The sequence below is a fragment of the Phlebotomus papatasi genome, chromosome 2 (genome assembly GCF_024763615.1).
Source record: "Phlebotomus papatasi isolate M1 chromosome 2, Ppap_2.1, whole genome shotgun sequence".
Taxonomy (NCBI): domain Eukaryota; kingdom Metazoa; phylum Arthropoda; class Insecta; order Diptera; family Psychodidae; genus Phlebotomus; species Phlebotomus papatasi.
In genome coordinates, this window is record NC_077223.1 from 42,368,045 (window position 1) to 42,383,225 (window position 15,181).

At 33.4% G+C, this 15,181-nt stretch overlaps 1 protein-coding gene across 1 annotated transcript; it reads right to left on the reverse strand.

Annotated features, from left to right (window-relative positions):
• Positions 1–2,923: 2,923 nt before the first annotated feature.
• On the reverse strand, positions 2,924–9,072 carry LOC129801146 (beta-1,3-galactosyltransferase 1-like). The gene is made up of 2 exons (XM_055845914.1): positions 8,690–9,072; positions 2,924–4,142 (listed from the first exon to the last, which is right to left on the reverse strand). Exons 1-2 carry the CDS (start codon positions 9,065–9,067, stop codon positions 3,453–3,455), a joined length of 1,068 nt encoding a protein of 355 aa, XP_055701889.1. The 5' UTR covers positions 9,068–9,072; the 3' UTR covers positions 2,924–3,452.
• Between the last annotated feature and the right edge of the window lie 6,109 nt (positions 9,073–15,181).

Below are 15,181 nucleotides of genomic sequence, written 5' to 3' on the forward strand. Positions count from 1 at the left end.
TTTAAGTTAGTTGCATGTTTTTGACCATTTTGAGCAACTTTTCAAATGAGGCAACAAACTTTTGACGCACGAATAATGAACAAATTTGGGACAACAAATATTTTTTATATGAAATAAAATAAAATATTATTTTCGAAATACATAAATAAGATCTTTGGATTACAGGCAACTAATTCGCAAAACGAAAAATTTTTAAAAGTACTTTTCTCTATCGTTTTTTGCACCTGGTTTCCCGAACATATATGAGGCAACAAACTTTTGACACCTACTGTATATTCCACCGAGCACATTTAGCTGAAAGAGTCGATTAACAAAAATCTTCTAATCGGTCTGTAGTTCTATAACAAAACGTCCTAACGAAATGTTATATGGAAATGGCACTGCTTCGCGAATGTCGTTTTGACTTTAGCAGAATTCAGCTGAAAATACTTAATTTCCAGCTGAATTGAGATCGGTTAGAATTTGATGCTCACTGGAATCTTAAAGCGTTAAATCGGTGACCAACTTGTCCTAAAATGTTTGCAATATATCTAATGTATAATACTGTTTTCTCAATTTTGTAATATTATTTTTTAAATGTACCCTTTATTTCTGTCTAATGTAAATTGTTTAAATTCTCAAACAAAGAGCAACATCCTAACTTTGATAATATCTTCCTCTTAGATATAATTATGTAACACATTCAACAAAATTAATCTCTTCCAAAATATGATAACCAATGATTTGTTACAAGTTTCTTTTTCAATAATCGATCGAAAAGAAAACTTAAACTTGTTATTGAATGGATTGAACACATCTTATGTGTGTTTCAGATAAAATTTATATTTGGCTGTTTTGATGCAATTTGATGACTGATGGAAAAAGTTTTGTCCATTTGCCAGACAACAAAATTTAAATCGCTTTCATTCATGGAAAAATGCAATCTATAACCTAATAAATCTCGCCATAATGCTTTTAGACTGGCAAAACAAATAAATTAGCTGTTTTTAATGAGTTTAATATTAGTTAAAGAACCCTCTTTTGAATTATGCTTTCATATAAAAGCTCTTACCAAAAAACCAATGATTCCATGTATTTTTTTATTCGTCCTAGAATATTATAACTTCAATAAAATAGCTCACTCACCCACAGCATTCTGGTTCCCTAAATCTGGGACAGTGTGTTGGGTAAAAGAATTAAATTGGAAAAGTGTATATAACCGATACCGGAACATAAATTTGATTCCGAGTAGTTGGGAACTAATCCACCCTGAAACCCCATTACATGTATGAAATATATATATTGGCGATAAGATGTTGGTTTGGGGCGGTGAAACAAATAAAAATTGGACACCAGATGGTACCAAATAGGTTCATTTTCAATTTGCCAAGCCATCCCCATAAAATCGCACGACTAGCTTCCGAAAAGGATTCACTGCAAGTCCCAAGCCATCCAATTATCTCACTGTCCTTTAGTTAGAGAATCCTAAATTCTAAAGAAAGGGATATACTGCAACACTTTAAATACCTTTATCAATCAATTAATTCTGTAAATTTACAATACAAAATCCATATAAACATTAAAAGTAATTTACAAAAGAAATTAATAAGGGGAGTTGGGGCTATTTTTAGCTAGAGGAAGCTGCGTTTTACAATTCTATTATTTAGTTCCACACTTGTTTTGTAAAGCCAAATTCCATTAAGTTAAGGCCCAGTTTCTTTTAAAAATAAGCGAAAAAATCGTATATCAATGTAGCTCCACAGCTCAAAGTATTCCCACCTCTCCCTATTACCATTTACTTCATTATAAGGGTATACAAGGTAGTAACAAGCATCTGAAGCTTTTTGTTTTTGTTAAGATGTAATTGCAAATGTTTTACTATATATGTTAAATTTATTCAAGTCTAGTTAGTTTCTTTTGAGTATTGGCTATTATTTGAAAACATATTGTTTTAGATGGGAAAGGAGAAAAGACCAGGAATAAGAACAAATCCTGCACTCAGAAGCAACTCAACAAGGTTTTGGAAGCCTGTCGTCGCGATTTCACTTACGCTGTTTGTCTCCAATTAGAAACTTTCCCTTGTCTCCATTTGGATTAATTTGTTTCCAATTGCAGCATTTTGCACTTGCGTATTTTTCTTGTATTTAAGAAGTTTTCAAATTATATCTAAAGAATTTTCACTAAACAGTAATATTCTGGAAGAGTCAAGGAGCAAATTTATGTAATTGTCTTCAGAAAAAATATGAACTTAATGTGTTGAATCTTCTGTCAAAGTTAAAGCTTCTGAAAATGGTTTTGAATTAGGACATTTACCCTATTGAAACATATCTACTCATTCGATAAACCTTTATTAAGCTAATATTCTCTGGATACGATTTACCATTCTTATCACAGATTTCTTATCAGAAAGCTGTGTAAGTCATCATGTGGAGGCGTCGACCTCGTTACAGCAGACCTAGCAGAAACTGGAAGAAACAATTACGGAATCTTGCTAGAACCGTCTTAGGATCGATTCAAAACATCCTCTTGAAGTGGCTAAAGACCGGTCGGCGTCAGCTGCTACCCTCGGTATCCTTTAAATTCGTGAACCCGAATGAGATAAGCGGTTAAAAATGAATGCATGAATGAATTTTTTATCTCTATAAATATTATCAATATATTTTCTTATCTTATTTCACCTACTTTTCCGCTTAAGATTTGATTAGATTTGTTCATTGATCTTTTTTTTAATTGTAGATCTGCACCTGCAGCATCTAGGCCTTCAATTTATCTCAAACATTGATAAAATGGATATGATAGTCTGCTCCACATTACAGCCTGCCATATCTATATGAATCTTTCTGATCGTGGATACTAATTTATAAATTTTCTTGAGCTTGAAAATTAAAAATCTTACCAAATATCAGTCAATCCTTGAAGATCAAGCCATAAAAACAGCGAAAAATTCATGCGTTACTATAATATACTTGTTTACCCAAAAACTTTTATCTTAAAATACATATTTTGTGTCATAGCATAAGTTCCTTTTGTTCACAACTTCAAACTGATGTTCTAGTTATTTTCTTCTCATGCTACAGTTTTTCTTGACTATTTGTATTACCGTATTGCAAAACACAAAAATCCTCAACTGATAGCAATGAATGAATGTGTGCATAAAGTGTAAATAGAAAGTGTTAAAGAAAAGTGTTTTTGCTTAAAAATGTACGATAAAGCACCAGATAAGATGATTGGAACAATAAATTGTCGGACCGTTAAGTATACATCTTCAGCATCGATCGATGACTTTACGATAAATCTCTCGAAATTTTCCACACTTTGTGAACAAACACCACAGATTGAGTTTTGTTTTAAAATTACTTCCAAAATCCTAATGAGAATTTTTTCGTCGTACACTAGTGATAATAATTTCAAGCTCACACGAAGCATCATCAGTGTGAATTTATCGTCAAATGAGAAATACATCTTGGAGTAAATCAGTCAAAATCTAAAGAATTTTTTCGTAGAAAGAATGGTGGAATACCAATTCCATTAAAAATAGCTCTAAATTTATGATGTGATTTGTTGCAATTCAATTTCTCGTCCCATGTTGTATTCCATAATTGTGTCAGTTCATCAGTTTCAAGATGATGTACCAAGGCAGTTCGCTGGAAGGTGCATTTGCCCACTCTTGGAGAATAGTATGTGAGAAATCTTTTACTATTCTGCAGAGTCATATTGAGTCTCTCCATAGAAATCATCCCAGTGAAGAAAACATCTTCCAAATTAATCAATGGTTCCTGAAAGCTCTCCTGTAGTATTCCTTGAACACTTTCACCTGGTACTAGATACCCAGGTCCAGAAAGATATGGAGGAAACATATCTCTATCATACAACCAGTAGGGGATGTAATATTTTGAGTTGATGTCCCGAAAGGGTGTAGGATTTACATATAATCGTCCAATTAATGGTTTGTTGTTTCCGTGCACTTTTCCAACTAGGCCACTAACAACATGTGGATTTATCATCACGTCATCGTCACACTTCATCAAATATTTGGCCTTTGGGCAGATCGCAAGAAAGTTTTTGAGAATAAAGCCGGTCTTGAGCGTTAAATTAACGTATGTGTCATTAAAGTCCTCAACAACAATATCATTGTAGACTCTAGCCTCCTCCTTTAAGAGATTCTGCAAAAGAGGAAAATAATCAAAATTAGTCAAACAGGTGACATTCCCGTAAGTGTCGGAGATTGACCCAATTGATAAAAACACCGAAAAGCACATTCAAGAGTTGCCAATAAATTGCGGCATGTGATAAGGACTACCGAAAAATTATGGAAAACAACCAAAATTTATTGCAGGAAATGTTTTCTTTTTAGATGAGTGTAATCTTAAGAACAAAATATCGTTTAAAAGGGGTGGCAAAGCGTCCCAGGCTTTGCGAAATGCTCGAACTCGTGACTTAGATGCTATACCGCAAAAGTACTTTCACATCATTTACCGTTTACCGATTTTCAACCGATTTGAACTGATTCATAAATCACTCAAAAGATCCCCCAAAATAGTTTTAAAAGTAATAGAATTAATTTTCGCATAAAAATTAGTTATCGGTTATCAACCGATCTAATACCGGTTCAAAACCGATTGGCATCGGTTCAGTTTTGTAGGAAATTCCAAGACCTTTCCAACAACCCCAAACGTGACCCCATTCGCTTGATAAATGTACTCTCTAGTGTCTTTTTTACCTTTGACCTTGAAAAATCGTTATTAAGAATGATTCAACTGGATTTTCGTATTCGGTCCCAAGTCTCTATCTCTAACCGTTTGGCCTCTAGAACTGGCGACAGCTTGACGGACAGACGGACAGACAGTCAGACGGACATTTCAAAATTCTAAATTGGAATTGATTTATAAATTACAGTAGAGTCTCTCAAATCTGAATCTCTCAAATTCGAACGATGCAACGGTTTAATTTAAAATATTAATTGTGGGGTTATGTTAAAAAAATCGTGCTGTGGAAGATTAAAAATCATACTTCCGTTCCTCTTTATAATATTTACATATATCGACGGCTCCATTCCATACTATTCTATGTCGACTTAGAATTATTTTACTCCTAGAGATATGTTGTTTCTGGGACCGAGATCTACAACTGGTCAAAATTTGGTGGTCATCCGGCGTTCGGGTAACGAAATATTCAATTTTTTCGAAAAAAATTTACACGGGCAGCATAGGAAATCGCCAACTTCAAATAGCTCTCCTGAAATGTTGTCATTCTGAGTTAGAATAGTATGGAATGGAACCGTCGATATACTGATCGTATAAAATGAAAAGGAAATACGTGAGCACAAAGACTTGTGAGAAAGTACGGGCATTTGTTTCAAAGACCATTTAATTTTACATAAAATCCGTTTGTTTTGAAAATATCTTTCGAATTTTGGAGATGAGAAAAGTCATTCTCATCCCCCAAGTGTTCAAAAAGATACTGTTGTGCTCCACCTCATGTAGAAAATACAATGACCCTTTGAAATTTTCATTTTACCGTATACTTCAAGTAGACGGATCACACGACAGATCTTTTGACCTCTTAAGTGATGCAACTACAGGGCCATTCCGAACAAGGATGAAACATGAACAGGAGGAGCTTTATGGGAGGCCGATACTGATGCTTCTATCCGGGCGAGAAGACTAAGCTAACTCGGTCACATCTACCGTATGCCAGAGGAAAGAATGTCCACGTCCAGGCAACTCTATGGAAGAAACCCTGGCAGAACGAGAAGAAGGGAGCGTCCCCGGACGAGGTGGAAAAAATATAGTGGACAATGTCCTCAAAACCCTGAGGGTGTTGCGACGCTACAGGGGTGGTGACGCTGGCGTTGGATCTTGTGGAATGGCGAGGTCTCATGCAGGAGTCCCTAAAAGGGACGTAACGCCCACTTTAGTAAATAAATAAATAATAATTTATGTGAGCGACGTATATGGATGAAATAAGTTACTATGTGATGGTGTGCTCATGGAAGCAAGTTCAAGCTTGCTTCCGATCAAGTAAGTGAAAAATCTGCTTGAGGTACTATTCTAATGAAAAGGCATTTTTTCCCTGTATATTTTTTTAGCACATGACTTCTTTCATGTGTTTCTACATAGGGGAAAGTGCCCATGCTTGATACCATTGGAAGCTTCGTAATGACTAAATTTTTTCAGTGTTTCTCAACAAACGTGACTCCGCAATATATTTAAAAAAAACTGTCCACTTTCCCATAGTTTTTAAAATATGTTTGCGATGAGACACATATATATTGTGAAACATAGAATATTTAATCAGTACGAAGCTTCCAATGGTATCAAGCATGGGCACTTTCCCCTAATAAACTTTTCTGTGTGTTGGTTACTATTTATCACGACTATTTGGTGATTTCGGTACATGACGAGAACTGCCGAAAACAGTCGTGAAAAGCCAATTATAACATGATCGTAGTCATGTCCTAAACTTTAAAAAAAATATATTTAAAAAAAAGTTTTCCTCTTTCGTTTTTCAATAATGACACCATAATTCATTTCTATATTGCAATATACTCTATACGTTTTCAAAACTATCACAGGGATCACAAGATTATCTTCTACTCTTCTTGCAAAACTGTGTAGTGTAAAGAAACAGTCTTCCATAATAAAATTCACTGGTTTTGTTTATTATTCCTGTACTTTCACTAGGGTAATTTGCCTAAAGCGAGACAGTTTGGAATGTTGGACAAAGCAGTGTGGAATGTGAGACACTTCCTTAAAAACTTGATATTAAATCAATTAAATATTTTAATTTTCGATAAAAAGATTATTAAACCTAATTTTGTGATTATTTGAGAAATTAAAAATGCAAAAGTCGTTATTAAACAATCAAAGTGTGACTTGCAAGAAGAATTTAAAAAATGTATTGCATGCGTGATATTCATAACCTTGACACGGTAGTTGTCATTTTCTCTGTTTCTTATGGAAGTTGCTAGGAAAATATCAAAGTTTTTTGTTTGATTTTTCTGCATAATTTGTGAAATATTATTAAGTCTGTAGTGAAAATCGAAGGACATACATCCATTTAAAAGGTGAATAAAAAATACTTGTGAAATATTACATTTAAAAAGGAGAGAAAAGTGATTTAATTTCGTGTTGCATTCAAAACAAGTTTTATGAAATCTTGGGCAAGTTGATTTTGTGAATGAATTTGGTGGTTTTGTGCAGTAAAATCGTGTTAACAAGAACGACAAAGATCCTAAAGTATTCGGAGAAATAGTTGCAACAGCAGTTAGCAGCTGACAAGGAGAAAATCTCCTGGAAAAGGCTGCAAGGATTTCCAGATTCCGAAGACCACTTTTTCTGATAGAGTGGGTAGTGAATATCGCAAAAACACTTGGAGAAAGACAAAGGGGAGCCTCTACAGAACTCCCAAAGCAAATGGAAAAGGACCTGGCCGGATGAGGTATCCAAATCTGCTAAGAAGTTGCATCCGCTTTAAAGCTATAACTGCTGGACAACGCGAGGCGTCTGTGAAATTTACAGAATCTCTTTTTGGTTGGATATCCAGGAAGTTCTTGGTAATTAGCGTTCCTCAACTGTTACCCGGACATAAAGGAGGAATTAGCATAATCATCAAATGTGCAAGTATACAGAGAAAACCCTCAACATTTGATTTTCTACATATTTTGTATGATATTTTGTCATTAATATCGCTATGTCCAACTTTCCAAAAGTTTTTGTCCAACTTTCCAAAATTTTGTTCATCTTTTCAAAATGTGCTACTTTTTAATTTCCGTGAATTTTCCGATTATTCGGTTGCAATATTTAATAACAATTGTTAAAATTCTGTTAAAATATTTGTCAAAGAATCTCATGATACAAAAAAAAATGGTAAAAAAATAATTATTTATTCAGTTTAAAAATGCATTTGAAATTGATTTTTTCTTAAGAGCCTCGCTTTCAACCATTCACCATATGTTAACCATTTTCTTCGCTCCATTAACAACAGTATGAAATTATTCAAGTTGACTCAAAGCAAATGGAACATTAAATTCAATTATTTGATAATTTAAATAAATAAATTACTGATTAATTGTCACTTACATTAAAATGTCTTACGATTTTATTAATGGCAGTAAATGATATCAACTACTAAGGGATTTGTTCCCCAACTAATTAGGCTAGATATTCTTGAAGATCATCTGCGTCTTTATAGGCTTAAGATGTTGCTTCGGTAATTTTTGCTTTGTAATAATGGTAATTTATTGAATTATCAGAAGTCAAATATATTATTCAACTTCTTGATTTGAAAATATACCACACACTTAAATAATAAAGATTTTAAATAGAATACTAATTCAAAATAAATCCTCTAGTAATCACCGGATGAGACGTTCACTCGATTTTGGGAACCTTCATCCACACGACGACCACCGGACTGTCCATTTAAATCAAAATTATACCCCGGTTTCCCTACTCTCTGATGAAATACTGAATGGAAAATTTGCTATGAAAACTATATAGATATTTTCAGTATTTTCTTGCAAACTTGATAAACACTTCAACTGTTATCGTTCTCTGAAACTCTATTTGATATGACTGTTGCACAATTTCCCGAACCAACTTGGTGGAACTTAAGGAAATGTTTCACGTGCTTGTATATCGTAATTACTGCATCATATTAATTTGTGAGTACAAGACTTGCAAATAGATTTATCCTTTGTAACCATTACCATTATTTTTTGATCCGGAACAAGTCCTGTGATGAAGATAGGTTTTGGGTCTGCTTTTCTGCCCCATGTTGTCCGAATGGCGTCTCGTTTATCTCTGTTCTGAGGAGAAGATGTGACAAAGTAGATCGTACTGTTCACATCACGACCATTCTGACATGGTTCAGGTACTTTCGGACACACTAAACATGTGCTTCGGCCCGGCTGAATAAAATCCGAAAGATTTCTAGACTGCCAGGACATTTTGTTATAAAAATCCTGACGTTTCCGCCTTGTCAGCTCAATGTACTGGATTTGCCATGTGATGAACAGGTACAGGTATACTAAGAGGGACACTGATACGAACAGAACAATCGCACTTGCCTTCTTGTTGCGAGACATTTTGTTACTGAAAATTTCAGTTATGGACTTGCACAAATCACCTGCTTTCTCAATATTCGAGCCATCGAAGCTCACTTCTTATCAATCGGTCTAGCTATATGTAGTTTAGCAAGAACATTGACATCCTGAGACAACTTTTCTAAAGAAGTTTTTTATTGCTGAAAAAAGATAAAGATTAATGAAAATAAAATACAGAAGTAAAAATGTCTTCGAAAGTAAGACGACGAATAGTCTTCGATATTCTTATATCTTTCATAGTTTCTTACATTTATTTATTTGTTTTCAAACACATTGAGTAAACTTCCAATTCAATTATTTTAGGTCACGCCCACTTTTACATTTATCATTAAAGTTTAACCCTTTAAGGACGAGAAGGTCAAAAATCGAAAGTCGCAAAAAATCACTTTTTCTGACTTTTTAGAACAAAGTACAGCTTTAGAAGGCAGTAGGAAAAATTTCATTTTTCCTACTACCTTAAAAGGTTAAAAGGTTAAAAGGTAAAAGTATTAAAATTCTAATGTTAATAAGAATGATCGTGCAAAAATACCTTATCAAATCATGAGCAGGGCACAATGTTGATCAACACCCGAAAGATACCGTTTAGTGAAAATAGATCACGCCTTCACAAGACTAAGTATTAATATTCAAAAATATACTGTCGACCCTGTCAACTGTATTAAAAGTTTTAAGAATTATAAATAAATCTAGGTCTTCAAACAATGAATCAATGAAGCTTTGCCTTATGCTGTAATTTTTCCCACTTTCATGGAGCCTTATCTATTAGGGTTCGGGCATTGCGTTCGGCTTTGATAAGATTAAAATTGAGCAGATACACACAATGATGGTTTTTTATATTCACCTCAAATTCACGAGGCAATTTCTTTATTTATTATCAACAACAAAAATGTATTGATGATTTAACTTCTTTTTCCATTCTGAGACACTCTTTTGCGTCACATGAATAACTGCTGTGAAGGTAACGCACATCATGACGACGATAAGGATGACAATATAGGTTCGAAGACTCTGATAACCGCCGCTTACAAGTGGATATTTACTAAATTTTATAAGAATCTCTGTTGTATTGGGATTGGGAGACTCCTGGGGCCAATTTTGGGTGAGGAGTGTACAATTGTTGGTTGTTAAATTAAGTCTGCAAAACGTTTTCTCGCGCAATCCAATAAATTCTTCATCACTTATTAGTGTCACATTGTTGAGTGATAAATCAACAGCATTGTCGTTATGAGTCACCAGTTCGTGGAAATCCTCCAATTTAATCCAATAGTGACCAATAAATCGAACCGTATGGCACAAGTAGTCGCTATCTGTGTTCAATTGTATTGATACAATCCTTACAGAAGTCAGAAGATCACCTTCATCACACAGTCGACGCAATTCACGCTGTAATATTAAAAAAAAATGCAATTTCTTTACATTTTTGTCTGTTATAAATTCATCAAACCTCCTCGGAAGATGATATATGGCGAATTAAAGTGTAATCCTTGGGAGAAGATTCACCAGACACATTCAAGAAGGAAAGTAACAAATAAAACACAAAGATTCTGATTGAATTTGACATTTTTCAAGGAATTTTCCGTTCATACTGATTTTTACACTGATTTTTTGATAGAAAATTGATAAGAAAATTTGATAATGCATAGATTAATCACTGCAAACGAAACATCGCAAAGAATCACAGCTGTGATTTTTATATGAGTCACAGAAAGTTTATACATTCGATTATTCGACCTAACAACAATATGGCAAATGTGAAATAATTTTCTTTAAAATCTACGTTAATAGTAAACCTACCAAGCCCGGTCAAATTTACTGATTTAAAAATATTTTTTTTTGCTAACAAACTTTGACGATTTACTGAAAATAAATTGGTCAAAATACCTCTTCTTGAAAATGTACCCTAGATGTAATATGAATCGATATAGATATAAAAGAATTATCAAATATTTTATCAAATTATTTTTTAAGTAGGGGAGACTGGGGCAAAAAGTCACAAATCGAAAAATTCAAAATTCAATATCTTCTAAGGTAAAAAAGATAGCGGCTCAATTTTTTTCTATAGATAGCCTCAATAGACCTTCTTCAATGTCGTAAGTTTCTTAGAATTTGAAGAAGAAATTTAGAAAATAAAAAATATCGAAATTTTTAGCCCTATTTTTGAAATATTTTCCTTGCAGAAGATAACAATTATTACCTACTTATTTTCCAAAATTGATGCACTGGTGAACATTTTCTAAATAATTTGGATTTTTTAAATACGAATCCGCTATCTATTTTAGAATTTCACAAAAGCTCTTTTCTCCAGAAATCCTTTTATTAAAAATGGCCACTTGGGGTAAAAAGTAACAAATGGTATAGAGCAAAAAGTAACAAAAAACCGAAGCAATTTCTAATGTCTCACGGCGAAAAGAAACGTCATTATCATGTCTCGCTGCTTGTTGTTTGCATTGATCAAACGATTTGCGGTCTTTTGTGTGTTTTTTTTTTCACTAAAATAGCTTGAAAAGCGCTTTTCTCGTTGTTTTCTCACTTTTCTCGCAGAGAAAACGGTGTTTTACAAAGGTGTAGATGAATAAATTTTTCCATGAAAATATGTCCTCTAGGTATTTTTTTCAATTTTACGGAAGCCCGTAATGAAGCGAATCAAAATATGATAATACCCAATGTCTGGTACTATTTGCCCCAGAATTTTTGAGAATAGTCACAAAATTACCTTTTAGAAATTGGCTCGATAAACGTATTTCCTTACAAAATAGAGCAAAATTACTTTCACAAAGTTGTAGAGCGGTAAATTTTCTATAAAACTGCGCTAATTAGAAATTTTTGAAGTGCTCTAGTAGCTTGTAAAAAATAAAAGGGACAGATAATCCTAACCGGCTTATGTAGGTGAGATTCTTAACGTGAGCTAACTCGGAGTGCATGCAAATTCGATTTGATGCTGAAGTAGGGAGACGCCATTCAGTTATCTTGAATCAAATTCGTGAAATTATACAAATTTTGTATTTAAACCAAAATATCAAGGATTTGGATGAACTGATAGAAAAGTGATATATGGGTGAAATGTAGACCAGAATGTTCTCTATAATTTTCCCATAGAACATGATCTCATCGATTACTCAGAAGCCAAGATAAGCGAGGTTTTTTGTTTCTTAACTCGTTTTTTCATCCAGAGTTCCCCAAGTAGTCATTTGTTGAACTTCAACTATATCAAGGAATTGTTGTATTTTGCGGGACTTTCCATTTAAACCCCTATTTTAAGTGTCTTGCTGGAGTAGAGGCAGTCAAATTGGCATCTGAGTGATTTCAAAGCGTTATTATGGGAAAAATCATTTTTTTCACACTTAAACGGCAAAATCGGAGTGATAGCGTAGTCTGAGCGGAAAATGATGTATGGACGAAATGTAGAGACAAATGTGCTCTACAATTATGTCGAAGTAATCATCAAAATTGGTTCAGCGACAGTCGAAAAACCAATTTCAATATCACATAACCTCAATTATCTCGACTGTCGCTGAACCGATTTTGATGATTACTTCGATATAATTGTAGAGCACATTTGTCTCTACATTTCGTCCATACATCATTTTCCGCTTAGACTACGCTATCACTCCGATTTTGCCGTTTAAGTGTGAAAAAATTGATTTTTCCAATAATAACGCTTTGAAATCACTCAGATGCCAATTTGACTGCCTCTACTCCACCGAGACACTTAAAATAGGGGTTTAAATGGAAAGTCCCGCAAAATACAACAATTCTTTGATTTAGTTGAAGTTCAATAAATGACTACTTGGGGCACTCTGGATGAAAAAACGAGTTAAGAAACAAAAAACCTCGCTTATCTTGGCTTCTGAGTAGTCGATGAGTTCAAGTTCTACGGCAAAATTATAGAGAACATTCTGGTATACATTTCACCCATATAACACTTTTCTGTCAGTTCATCCAAATCCTTGACATTTTGGTTCAAATACAAAACTTGTATAATTTCACGAATTTGATTCAAGAAATCTGAATGGCGTCTCCCTACTTCAGCATCAAATCGAATTCGCATGCACTCCGAGTTAGCTCACGTTAAGAATCTCACCTACATAAGCCGGTTAGGATTATCTGTCCCTTTTTATTTTTTCTAAGCACTACTGGGAGGGTTTCGTTGACCAAACCAGTGCCAGTTTGCTGCTTTGATTCACTGATAGTCCCAGTAGGGGAATGTTGGCATGGTTCGCACAGAGTAAACCTTCAAACAACGCAAATTTTCACTATGTTTACAAAGAGCTAGGCGAATGTTGGCGTGGTTCGCACGCAGTGAGGCTTCAAACGATGCCCATTTTCTCTTTGTAAAGATCTGGTTTATCATTTCTTATCCCAGCTCATGAGGTTTATGATTATCTATTTCATGGTTAAGAAAGTGACGTATTAACTTCTTGAAAACCAAGAGAAAATGGGCATTGTTTGAAGCTTGACTATGTGCGAACCATGCCTACATTCCCCTAGTTTGTCATTTCCTAGCCATAAGATGGATAATTATTAAGCTCATGAGACACGATGAGAAATGGTAAGTCAGCTCTTTGCAAACAAAGAGAAAATTTACATCGTTTGAAGGTTCACTCTGTGCGAACCATACCTACATTCTCCTAGATGAGATTATTAAGAATGCCGTACCTCATCAATTTGCCAAAGTTTAGCTTGACTTATTTTGTCTGTTGAGATCAGTTTACAATGACTCAATTCTTGTCCCCAAAAATAAACTTTACAATCGTTTTAGTATTTATAATTTTAGTATTCCGTGTTGGAAACACTCACATCAGAGTAGGGGAATTCAATTTTTTCTCTATGTTCCTTATGGATATCACCCATAGCCTTTTTCTGAAAATTTGAGGCATTGGACTAGCTATTAAAATATAATATCATAATGGTCCAAAATTATTTATAACACATTGAAAAAAAAAAGAATTGTGCGAAGCTTAAATCTTCCGAAGGTAGAGTAGACACTGGTATTACTGCAAATTTTCAAAATTAAAAATAACCAGTTAAACTCAAAATTTTGAGTTCAACTTTTCAGGGAATATAGTACTCCACAATACTTATAAACAACCAAAAAATCAAAATTTTTCGAAATCAAGTTTTTGAAAAAAAAATTTTTTTTTTTGAGTTTTAAATAAAAATGTCTTTTATTGACAAAAATAAGCCTTTAAATCATATTAAACACATGTACTAATTATGTTTTTTTGTTTTCTTTTAGTTTTTCAAAAAAAAAAATTGGAAATTTTTTTGGATTATTTTTGAAAAAATTAAAAAAAAAAATTTTTGAAATTCCGTTTAAAAAAAAATCTACATATTGACACATGTGTCAAATGTATCTTAAAGTTTGATTTTTGTCAATAAAAGACATTTTTATTTAAAACTCAAAAAAAATTTTTTTTTCAAAAACTTGATTTCGAAAAATTTTGATTTTTTGGCTGTTTATAAGTATTGTGGAGTACTATATTCCCTGAAAAGTTGAACTCAAAATTTTGAGTTTAGCTGGTTATTTTTTATTTTGAAAATATGGTAATTTTTCAAATATTTTTAAAAAAAAGTAAGTGCAAAAGTGGAAGCTCGCCTTTTTAGGGAATATAGTACTCAATGTTACTGATCAACAGTAAAAAAATCAAAATTTTTTAGAATGGGGTTTTTGAGAAAAATTAATTTTTAAATTTTTTTAAAATTTTTTTAAAAGACCGTTACAAAAAAACTTAAGCAGATAATGCAAAATCAAGTATATCGTTTTAAAGAGTATAAAATTATCTTTCAAATAAAAAAAAGAATAAGAAGAAATCTCAACCCGTTCCCGAAATAGAGCATTTTAAAATATTTGCTAAAAATCGCAATTGAGGAATGAAGCGCGAGGCGCCATCTTTGACGCCATGTATCTCCGGCCAGGATTTTTTTTCGGACGAAAAAAAAATAGGGGTATATTATTTTATCGTGTACTTTAACATATGTAAAATTCAAAAACATCTAAGACCATGACCCCTCGATTTGCGATTTTTTCGGTCGTTTTGAGATGGATTGGCCCATATATAGTTTTTTGTCTGTTAAAGTTGATCATTTCCTTAACTG

Bases quoted from the DNA above. Each gene is read 5' to 3' on its own strand.
- LOC129801146 (XM_055845914.1), bottom strand. From the start codon at position 9,067: ATGTCTCGCAACAAGAAGGCAAGTGCGATTGTTCTGTTCGTATCAGTG. The intron at 4,143-8,689 runs GTAATGGTTACA...CCTCTTTTGCAG, and splicing joins TTCCGGATCAAAAAATAATG to AATCTCTTAAAGGAGGAGGC.